This window comes from Morus notabilis, unplaced genomic scaffold (genome assembly GCF_000414095.1).
Source record: "Morus notabilis unplaced genomic scaffold, ASM41409v2 Scaffold679, whole genome shotgun sequence".
In the NCBI taxonomy this organism is placed as follows: domain Eukaryota; kingdom Viridiplantae; phylum Streptophyta; class Magnoliopsida; order Rosales; family Moraceae; genus Morus; species Morus notabilis.
In genome coordinates, this window is record NW_010365777.1 from 335,094 (window position 1) to 347,328 (window position 12,235).

Below are 12,235 nucleotides of genomic sequence, written 5' to 3' on the forward strand. Positions count from 1 at the left end.
GGGAGAGAGAGGGGGTCACGAGTCGCTGGTTTTGGGTGTGGCTTGTGACGGTGTTTCCCGGCGAGGTTCGATGGCGGGACCCACTGGGTTTTGATGTGCGAGGCGGTCTGAGTCGATGCCCGGTTGTAGTTATGGACAACTCATGGTGGATACGGAGGGGCAAAGTTGGCTTGGTCGCGACTTCTAGGTGGCGCTGGTGGCGATTTCGGAGAAGAGAGAGAAGAACGAAGGGAGAAAATGAAAAGGAAAAATGAAAAACGGATTTAATCCGTTTTCAGATTTTCAGAAAAGGACAAAAACGTTTTTATTTTCCGTTTTTAAAAAATTTTGCACCAAACGCGTTTTCTATACGTGTTTTCATTTTTTATCCTCAAAAAATGTAAAAAACGGAAACAAAAACAAAAACAAACAGGGCCTTAATTTCTTTCTTTCCACTTTTCTACGCTGCGCATAAATTTCTTTAGACATTTGGGAAGTATACTTTTGAAGACAACACTTAAACCCTTCCGGCCAAATTTGTACAACTTTCCTTTCTTTACTTTTTCTTTTTTTTTTTTTAATTTGCTGATGATGAACTTGGGTTGTGTAGGTCCCATTCTGTTTAACAAGATTGAGTACAATGGCAGCTTACCAACATTAACACTGAATCCAAACTCATGGACAAAGGTATGCATAATTCATTATCTACTCTTTTTTTTTTTAATATTATAATTCCTCTTTTTCTCATACTATTTTCTAACTATGTTTTGTGAGAAATTAATGCAACGATATCTTTTATAGGCCGCCAGTATAATATTCATAGATGCACCTGCTGGCTCTGGATTTTCATATTCTAGGAGTTTGGAAGGCTATCAGACTGGTGAACTTCTTCTGGCCCATCAAATTTTTAATTTTCTGAAAAAGGTGAACCAGCGTTGCAATATGCATTGATAAAAATACAAAATAAGCATTAGTTGAATTACTCGGTATTGCAGTAAATGTTAAGTAATTAAAGCACTAAACAATTCTTTTTATGTGCTAGCTTAAAAGCATTTTATTTATTTATTTATTTGCACATGGCAAACTTAGCTTTTTTGCCTTATATATGTTTTTGTTTGGATTTGGCAGTGGTTACTTTCTCACCCCAAGTTCATCTCCAATCCACTCTATTTAGGCGGTCAATCATATGGTGGTATCATAATCCCTCTAGTTGCCCAAGAAGTAGCAAAGAGTACGAACATATAAAACCTGAAATAATGAATTTATTATCTTTAATTTAGGGCTATAAGTAGGAAGCAAAATGACATAGCTTGTTATGATGCTGCAGGTATTGAAGCCGGCCACACACCAAAATTTAACTTCCGGGTATGTTTCTATCTATAATGTCAATTGCTGGGATTGGAATTTTTATTATTTAGATCACGATAAGACCTTTATCTAGGGCTATTTGCTCGGGAACCCGCTAACGGATTTAAATATCGATTGGAATTCGAACGTTTCATTTGCTCACCGTATGGGACTTATACCGGATGAGCTCTATGAGGTTAGATTACTGTTTTTATTTATTTATTTTTTTTTATTTTTACAACAACAACAAGAAGCCTTAATCCCATCTTAGTTGGGGTCGGCTATATGAATTTCACTTTTTCACGTAGTTTTGTTCGAAATTAGACTTTTCTGAATGCCTAGATCTAGAATGTAATTCCTAACAACTTCAGTCCACGTACTCTCCCCCTCCCTCTCCTAGTATTAGGTATAAGAATATCCTCCCAAGCACGAACTGGTACTTCTAACAGTTTACGTTGGACATGCCCGTACCACCTCAAGCGGCTTTCGCATACCTTATCTTCTATTGGTGATACACCTACTTTACTACGAATAACCTCATTCTTTATGCGATCCATTCTTGTATGGCCACTCATCCATCTTAACATACGCATTTCTGTCACACTCATCTTACATATATGTTGTCTCTTAATAACCCAAATTTTAAATTTTCCTCTTAAACTAATGCACTTGTTGCAATTTATTGCCCAAATTTGATTGAGTTTATTCTCTCTCGTTCCACTTTTTAAAAACATGTTTTCGCCCTCCGTCAAATTCCACCTAAACTATGGTTCTTGTCTAATTGTGCTTAACCTCAAAGTATAACATCCTCACCTCCTTGATCTATGTAAAAGTGTTGAAAATAATATCTCGTCTCTCTTTGAATCAAAATCTTAGAGATGGACACAAGTTAAGTTTTTGAGTTGGTGGTTGATTTCTTCTCCCAAAATGATTTTCCATTACTAGTGCATATTTGAGCGCAAATTTGTTTGATGTCTTAGAAAAATATTTAATGAGCAGCAAATGGGAGCCTATTACAAGAATCAAGCTTATAAATATTTTCGTGGAGACAATTAGAAAGTTCTTGCTCAAATATGCCTCAACGAATTAGGGATATAATTTATTAGGCTGGAAGAAACTTCAACCTCAACCATTTTCCAAAAATTTAGTCACAGATAGACAAAAAGGATAGATGGATAAGAGGGGCATTACTGAGACAAGTTCCATAGATTAGGGGATCTAATATTTTGATGGTATTGGATGAAAATTGTAATCTAATAATTTTAGCAAGCGCATGGAGAAGAAAATAGTATATTTTTTATTCCAAGGGAAAATGCAATTTGTGCATAATTTTTTTTAAAAAAAAAATCGTGCATAATTTAGGGGTAAATTTTTTAAATTCATCCAAAATTTGAAGTAGCTGCTTGATTGATATCGCAGGCGGTGAAGATTACCTGCAAAGAACAATACCGAGGAAACTACGACAAGAATTCGTCATGCGCCAACAATCTTAATGCTATCTTACACGTAAGAACATCTTTTCCTCATTTTCTTAATGCTGAAAGTTGACTTTTTGTTTTTTTTTTTTTTTAATTCGTTGCTCACATGATTTACGTAGATGTTTTTTTTTTTTTTTTTTTTAAGGTTTATCTAGATGCTTTTTTTCTTCCTTTTCTTTTTTCCGTATTAGTGCACCGAAAAGTTAAACGACCAACATATCTTGGAGCCTAAGTGTACAACCTATACTGCAAATGGGAAGACGGAATTTATCAACAGAAAATCACTTCTAGAAAAGCCATCACCTGATTTTCCCGAGTTCGAGTGTAGGGTAAATCCGATATTCTTTAGCTCTCTTTAATCCAATTTTTTACATTAAAAAATATTTCTAGAGATGTTTTTGTAGCTGATCATTGGTCAATTCCTTTTGAAGAGCTATAATAGCCTGCTAATCCATTCTTGGGCAAATAACGAAGCCGTTCAAAGGGCACTTCATATTCAGAAAGTAAGGGAAATATCTTGGCTATTAACAAAGAGCAATCTAAGGAAGAGACAGATAAAAATATTATTATGCTTTAACTTTGCCAAAATGATGAACTAGGGAACGATAGAGACATGGATAAGATGCCCTGATAACGTACCTCACAAGTTTCAAGCCACGAGTGTTATTCTCTATCATCAGCATCTCCACTCACGAGGTTATAAGGCTCTGATATACAGGTTTGGCTACACTTCTCATGAAAAATATGTTTTTTTTTTTTTTTTTTTCCTAATGTATTATGAACTTCTCAATATTTGTTAACTTAGACTCCAAATTTTTAATTTTGACAATTGAGAATCAAATTTGAAAATCCGTTCCTATTCTTGTCCAAATTTCCTATAGCGTGCTCCATGCATTTTATACAAATGCAATTGAAACTTTTTGTTAGTTAGTAAGATAAACCTTAAACTTATTCAATTTGGTATTTCGAACCCTAATTGTTATATATATTATTGAATGCACGTAATCAATTGGACTGCGTTGACGAGGATTTTCAAATTTAGAGTCTTGATTGTCAAACTTAAAAGTCCAAGATACAATTTGCAACTGGCGTAAAGTTCAAGATTTATTGATGCACATTTCCCAAAAAATAAAGCAAGGAGATAGAAACTTGGTTTCAACATTTCCGAAGATAATGATTAAAATCTCCTAGTTGATAGTTTTCTATTATTGAGATCTTAAAAGAAATGTGATTTTATTTTTGTAGTGGAGATCATGACATGTTGGTCCCTTACATTGGAACCCAAACATGGATCAAGTCTCTGAACATTCCCATTGTTAGTACATGGAGGCCATGGCTGGTTAACGACCAAATTGCAGGGTAGGCTAGCAGTTGATTTCTTCAACCAATTCACATAATTGGAGTTACATTTTGCATCAGTATATGTATTACATAATTCTCAATTCGATTTTTGTTTGTATGCAGATATGTGACTGAATATTCAGGAGGCCTTACTTTCGCCACTGTCAAGGCAAGAATTGCTTTTTCCCTACTCTAAAAATTGGTTTTAATAAGCTAAGATATATATATATATAGGTAAAGTCTCCCGGATTGGAGCAGTATATGTATATTTCCTTTAAAAATATGTATATTTCTTCTTAAAAATATGTACATTTCTTCTTAAAACATGTATAATGTAGGGAGACACCCATAATTTGTCTAAACACCTATATACATGTTTTAAGATGAAATATATATGTTTTTAAGAGAAAATATACATATTTTTAAATGAAATATACAAGTACCGTTCTAATCCAGTACTGAATTGGAGACAATTTATATATATATATATGAAACTTCACAAAAGATCAGGAGATCAGTGAGTTAGAAAAATTAAAAATTACAACAAAATACATGTATAAATGTGTGTGCATCGAGTTATATTTTCCTAAAAGTTTTGTGCCGTGTTGTAGGGTGGTGGACATACAGCCCCGGAGTACCGGCCTAAGGAGTGCTTTTCCATGTTCAAAAGATGGATCTCGAACCACTTTGAGTAACAGCACCTATTGTACTGAAACAATGTATAAGGAATTGTTAGAGAATTTGAGTGTAGAGAGTGAAAAGAATGCAGAAATAAGAGAGGGTTTGAAGAGTATATGAATATTTTCTTTTAAGGTTTTATTTGCCCTTACTTCTCAAAGTTTGCTAATGAGTTTTAATGACAAATTACCCTCTAAGATACAACAAACCCTTGAACACGATATCTAGCAATAATGTTGAGTTCCAGAACATGAATTAATTGTGTAAGTTTTCTAGAGAATTAATAAAGACAGAGGTATCATTTCATGAATGAATGTATCCTCTTTAAACATTACAAACCATTCACATAAAGGTAACTTTTCAATGTAAATGTATCTTTTCATGGATTAATACACCTATTATAATAGTTATATCTATTGCTAATTGGTGTTCAGATATGTATGAAAACATATCACCAATGGATGTAATGGTTCGAAACGTTTTAGATCACATAAACTCATGAAAACAATGTTTTCTGTAGAATTTTCGCTGCAGCGAGTGTTTTTCCGTTGCAGCCACAAACGGACCCGAGGCCTGCAAACATTTCGGCTGCAGCCGGTTTGGCTGAACCAAAGCAGTTTGTCCGCTGCGTGTTTTGAAGTCCCTTTAGCATGAGTTTTTCATGTTTGAACACTCAAACAACTTGTGATCTTGATCAACACATATTACAATCTCTCTAACAGTCCCCCACTAGATTGTAATATTTCTCCAGAATTATGAATGATATACACACACATACTTGAAGGTATCTTTCGATTTTAACCTCCAATTAGTGACTATACTTCAAAGTATTCACAAGACAACAGTGTACTTTGTATTAAACTTTGTCTCTTGACCAAATACTAGAAATATATGACATATGTGTTATCTCAGACTTAAAATATGTTCCAATCGTTTAGTACTATTTCGACCTTGTGCTCTATCTTGGATTCATGAACATTTACAAGTGTTAGGAAGGGCATCATTCCTTATGTTCACTTTGGTGAAGTTTCGAATTATTTCTCTACCTATTATGAGATTCGAACTCCATTAAGAGTATAAACTCAGCCTCAACCACGTAGCTATTTTACACCGACATCTTGGAAGGGACTGATTAAATTTTGGTGCTAACCCGGTTACATAACAATGACTTGTTCTTACCTATTTAACTATGGAATAGCGGTACAACTACTACATAGTTGGGTTACCATCCTCAGTGACTCTTTCAAAGAAAGGTTTTAGTCCCATTCCACTAGATGTTTCTTTGACTAAGTCTCTTGAAAGACCTTTCATCAAAGGATCCGCTAGGTTCTTGTTTGTTCTAGCATAAACAATATTCATAACACCATCGGTTATCAATTGTTTCACATATTCATGTCTCAAGCTAATATGTCTAGAATTCTCATTATAAACATTGTTATAAGCTCTAGACAAAGTAGCTTCACTATCGCAGTACAAAGAAATAGATGGCATCGATTGTGGCCACAACTCAATATCAAACAACAGATTTCTCAGCAATTCTGCTTATTTGCCTGTAGTGACAAGTGCTATAAACTCACTCTCCATCATAGAATGAGTTATGTATGTTTGTTTCTTAGAAGCCCAAGAGACGGCAACTCCCGTAATTGTAAAAATCTAACCGGATGTGGATTTGTTATCACTTGCACTTGTTATCTAACTTGCATGCAAGTACCCTTCAAGTACTGCCAGATAGTCATTATATAACAAACTTAAATTAATGGTTCTTTTAAGATAACCAAGTAATCTACCAATTGTATTATAATGTTCAATACCCGGGTTACTCGTGAACCTAGACATTTTGTAAACCACAAATGCTATTTCAGGTCTTGTACAATGCATGGCATACACTAAGCTACCAATCATACTAGCATATTTAAGATATGTCACCGCTCGGCCTGCAGTCTCTAGTAATTTAATACTAGAATCATGTGGGGTATTCACTTCTTTAAACTTCAAATGATTGAATTTAAGAAGCACATTCTCAATATAATGAGATTAACACAACGAGTAATTCTCACTATGCTTCCTCACGTTTACACCTAAGATAATATCTATCTCACCCATATCTTTCATCTTAAATTGTGAAGTTAGATATTTCTTGGTATCATTTACTCCTTGTATGTTTGTTCCAAAGATAAGCAAGTCATCAACATATAAACATATAATCACACTAAAATTATTTGTAAATTTACAGTATATGCATTTATCCGCATTATTATGCTTAAAACTATGAGATAAAATGACATTATCAAATTTCTCATGCCATAATTTTGGTGATTGGTTTAAACCATAAAGCGACTTAACTAACTTGCAAACCTTCGTCTCATTTCCAGGCAATACGAACCCTTCGGGTTGTTCCATATTTGTTTCCTCATCAAGATCACCATTTAGAAAGGCCATCTTAATATCCATTTGATGCACATGCAAATTGTACATTGATGCAATTGCTAATAGCACTCTTATGGATGTCAATCTAGTTACCGGAGCATATGTATCGAAATAGTCTATACCACGCTTTTGTTTAAAGCCCTTGGCTACCAATCTAACCTTGAATGTTTGTATAGACCCATCGGTATTGTATCTTCTAAATGCCCATTTGTTGCTTATTGATTTTGATCCCAGAGGGAGATCAACGAAGTTCCAAGTTTGATTCGACATAATTGAATCCATTTCATCATTCACGGCCTCTCTCCAAAAGAAGGCATCCCTTGATGACATAGCTTTACTAAATGTCTTTGAATCTTCTTCTACATTAAGCTACAACGGTATTTTATTAAATACACAATTTCTATCTCCTTCAACTAAAAAAGTTAAAGCGTGAGATGAAATAAAATCCGGTGCTAACTCATTTTCTTTTCTTCCACGTTGACTTTTCCTCGATTTGAAAGTTGTCATAGACTCTTTCCTTCTATTAGTAGAGGTACCGGGAGTATCAACACATGGTTTATCAACATTAGATTCTAATTCAGTGAAAGAATCAAGGTTAAACTTATTCTCAATAAATTTAACATCTCTTGATTCCACAATCATATTAGAATCTAGATTCAATAATCTATATGCCTTGAAATTTTCAGCACATCCTTCGAAAACACTTTTAATTTCTCTACCACCTAGCTTTGATGATTTATGGTCAATCACTATATAAAAGGCTAGACAGCCCCACACCCTTAAATACATCAAGTTTGGTTTCCTTCCTTTACATACTTCATATGGAGATACATATCTTTTCAAGGATGTAATTCTATTATGAACATGACATGCATTAAGTAAAGCTTCCCCCTACAAATTATTATGCAATTTAGCATTAAGAAGCAAAGAGTTAATCATATCGGTAAAAATCCTATTCTTTCTTTTAGCTAATCCATTTTGTTGAGAAGTGAAAGAGGCTGACCTTTGGTGAATAATACCATGCTCTTTACAGAAGGCTTCAAATTCATTTGAGAGATATTCACCACCTCTATCAGCTCGAACCATTTTGATCTTCTTATCTTTTTGGTTCTCAACTTCAGCCTTATAAATTTTAAATTTATCAAAGACTCATCTTTTGTTTTAAGTAAGTACACATAAGTGTATCTAGGACAATCATCAATGAAAGTGATAAAGTATCTCTTTCCTCCTCTTGTCAAAATTCCATTATACTCACAAATATCTGTATGAATCGAATCTAATATTTGAGTATTTCATTTTGCTCTAGGAAAGGGTTTCTTAGTCATTTTTGCTTGTATTTAAATTTCACACTTATCATTTTTAATATCTTTGCAATTAATCAAACCATGTTTAGAACTATATTTCAAAGATCTAAAATTTAAGTGTGCTAATGTACTATTTTAAGGGGTAACTGTAATCTTTTCCCATTTTGAAAATTAGAGTACTTTTTTTAACATCTAACAATAAACGACTATCATGACCACACAAAAAAAGCCCAATGATGATGATGATGATGATAATAATAATAATAATCAAATCAAGGTCTCATTTTTCGCTTACTGCTTAGTATGACAGATCATAAACATTTACAATATTTACCGTAATACGACAGATCATAAACATTTACAATATTTACCTATTTGGTGGGATCACGGTGAATAAAATAAAAATAAAAAATTCAAAACAACATGCGACAGATTGATTTGTTGGTATGCTTAATTTTATTTTATTTTCTCTTCACCACTTTCATGATCATCTTCTAACAAAAAGACAAACAGAATAGATAAACACTCACAGTAATCTCTCACGAATTAATCAAGAATTATTGTTGAATGAAAAGATTAAGGAGACATAAATTTATAATGGTTTAGCAAGAATTCTTTGCCTACGTCCACTTATGGATGCACTAATATTTTATTGATTACAATCCTTCTGGAGTAGTAGTATAGTGTGTAAAAAACTTAATGAATTCTCATGGCTCTATTTATAGGCCTTGTACATATGAGAGACCTCCTCTACATTTTCTTAGGAGATCATCTCTTTTCTCTAAATTATGGGATTTGGCAGTTGTGTTTACATGATTTCAGCTTCCAGATCAGGCTAACCACCCTTACCAGTTACCTGATCTTCTGACTTGAACCCTGGCAGTTGGTACAATGTATCTTCCCTCGAGTTGACAGGATTTGGTTTGGATTGGACCAGGCTGCTCTCTCGACGTCGTGACCCTCATAACTCAGGTGCAGTCCTCGATGCGTATCCTCCTGCATGAATCCTCACCGTCTTGAAGGCATTCTAGGTATGACCTTTTCCTCAACATCAGCGACCGACTCTCAACTGGGATACCTCGACGCTTGTCAATCAAAGGAACGATCGATTCCTCGACCGTGGTTTAACAATTACCCCTAGACTGGAATACCGCGTTCGGATGTTTCAGGCTATGCAGTGTCGAGAGTATCACGTGGCAACCTCTTCCTTACAGATAGTGGTAGCTGCTTATCGGTACAGTGCCATCATTGCAGTGAGTTTCTCAGGCAGTGGAGCAGTCTTGACGATCGTGTCAACAGTCACGTCTCTCATACCCAGGTGCCACATGGCAGTCGGGGGATAAGTTGCAGCCGTTCGATCAAATTCACCTCCCCTGCTCTCTTCCCGACCGTTAGATCGCCTATCTTTGGATTCACCGTTAGATGCAGTCGAATCAGATTCAACGGTCGAGATCTGAAATCCTTTGGATTTCCCTGAAACATTTGGGCTCCCACTCTGAGTATATATAACCTTCGGAGTACTTTTATGGCTGTTCATTTACAGGCGGCCGTTACTCTGCCGGATTTCCACCACAGGTTCCCTTATTTGACTTCAGCTTCCGTGTACTTTCTTCGTGTGTTGTTCACCTCCATCGCCAAGTTTTCAGGCCGCCCGCCTGAGCCTGAATTTCACCTTGAACGGGCCGCGGGCTTGTATTAGGCCGCCCGAGCCTGGCCGGGCCACCCGAGTAGCCTGAATTTTTTAAAATTTTTTTTAATATTAAGTTATTTTGTGTTAAAATTTATATATATATATATATTACAATTTGAAATTTGAAATGAACACACGAACTATATAAAAAAATTATTTCTTTATTAATTTTTAAATTTGTAATTCATGATTGCTTCGTTAAAAGCCTTACCAAGAAAAACCCAATTGGGATAAAAACTTGGAAAACAAAAAAAAGTGCAATCATTTTATGACGAATTACAAATTTTACAAACTTACAAAGTTATACAATTACAAATACAATATCAAAGGTAAATACACATTTACAAATTATAAATTTACAATTTAATTTGAAGCTGAAGGATCGTCTTCAAAATTAAATGTTAATCGATTAAATTCATCGATCCATTATTGGCTTGCCGGGGAAATTATATCTTGTAGGCGTTGATCGGCCCGATCCCAATCCTTAATGCAAACCAAGGCTTCAACAATATCTCTTTGCAATGCATTCCGGCGTTCCTCATGTATTCTTCCTGTAGTACTGAAGGCTTTTTCGGATGAAATAGTGGAGACTGGGATAAAAAATATATCCATTGCCAATCGAGTTAGGATTGGTCAAGTTAATGCCCGTGCCATCCACCATTGAACAAGTCAAACGATTCTGCCGTACCTCCGACTACTAAGCCTTCACTGAGGTACGCCATAAGCTCATTGAAGCTGCCGCTACCGCTGCCACTGTCACTTGTTGATGAAGATTCACTCACGGCTTCTATTTGAGTTGTCTTCTTCTTCTTCTTCAACCCGAAAACATTCAAGAATTAATGCGGGTTTTCGTCTTGTTGTTGCGGTTCCTGTACTCTATAAGGTACTCTAAACCTAATCTCATATTTACTATAGATCGAATATATTTTTTCCTTTATTATTGGATATTGCTCCGAACAATTGATGCCTAAAAATTCGCTTAAGTTTTCTAAATCACTTTCTAAACCTTCTAATTTTAATCTAGGATAAAAAATAGTACCTAAACCATACAACAAAGGCAACTTAGACCAATATTTTTTAAATTTCTTTTCCATAGAATGAATAGGAACTCCTAAGATTGGGTCCTCCCTATATTCGCTAAATAAAATATTAATTCTTAAAAGTTCACCTAAAGATAAAGGTGATGTTGGGTAGTATGTTCCACTAAGTTTTAAAGTAACTTCATGAAACCTACCTAAAAATTGATACAAAATTTCGGCACTTTGCCAATCAAATTCGTCTATATGTCCTACTCCTAATTTTGCACACATATAGGTTGTTATGGCATCCTTATAGGGGATGCATTGTTGAAGCATAATGTAAGTTAAGTTCCATCTTATAGACATATCTAACACTAATGCTCTAGGAGGTATATTTAATGCTTGTAAGAACCTAAACCAATCTTTTTGTCTTTGGTTACTACCTTGAATCCATGCAAGACTATCTCTAATTTTTTTAATGTGATTACCCATTTCTTTTAAACCAGATTTAACTATTAAATTGATTACGTGACATCCACAACGTGTTGGGAATGGTGTCCTAGAAGCATAAGATGTAATAGGATATTTATTATTTATTTAATAAAAGAGTTTATTCATTATTTTACACCCAAAACGTTGGGAATGGTGTCCTAGAAGCATAAGATGTAATAGGATATTTATTATTTATTTAATAAAAGAGTTTATTCATTATTTTATGAATATCAATAAAAATTCCATGGTTATTTATGCAACCTTAAACATTGTATAGAAGTATTATACACGAGAGGATAATGTTTAAGGATAATAATAAAAAAGTAATGTTCATAATGAATTTAATTAAAGTTCAGAATCTTTAATTAAAACATTATTTATACATGTCATTCCCATTTAGAATGGAACGGTGTTATCCGCACTGTTAATATGGTGAGATATTGAATGAGTGTATTTCGCATAATGAGATTATGTGGAACA

The 12,235-nt window shown here is 34.5% G+C and overlaps 1 protein-coding gene across 3 annotated transcripts in view; it reads left to right on the plus strand.

The window, feature by feature from the left end:
* Positions 1–5,112, plus strand: part of LOC21396202 (serine carboxypeptidase-like 7) — an 8,692-nt gene extending 3,580 nt beyond the window's left edge. Inside the window, exons 3-14 of one of the 3 annotated variants that reach the window (XM_024172565.1) lie at positions 590–666; positions 781–859; positions 1,154–1,210; positions 1,307–1,344; positions 1,421–1,522; positions 2,746–2,832; positions 2,996–3,133; positions 3,209–3,307; positions 3,404–3,522; positions 4,050–4,163; positions 4,269–4,314; positions 4,757–5,112. In XM_024172565.1, the coding sequence (XP_024028333.1) occupies positions 590–666; positions 781–859; positions 1,154–1,210; positions 1,307–1,344; positions 1,421–1,522; positions 2,746–2,832; positions 2,996–3,133; positions 3,209–3,307; positions 3,404–3,522; positions 4,050–4,163; positions 4,269–4,314; positions 4,757–4,840 (1,040 nt within the window). In that variant the 3' untranslated portion in view covers positions 4,841–5,112. Of the gene's footprint in view, positions 1–589; positions 667–780; positions 904–1,107; positions 1,211–1,306; positions 1,345–1,420; positions 1,523–2,745; positions 2,833–2,995; positions 3,134–3,208; positions 3,308–3,403; positions 3,523–4,049; positions 4,164–4,268; positions 4,315–4,756 lie in introns of all 3 variants that reach the window. The other 2 variants (XM_024172562.1, XM_024172563.1) reach the window with 2 other exon arrangements.
* The last annotated feature ends 7,123 nt before the right edge of the window (positions 5,113–12,235 follow it).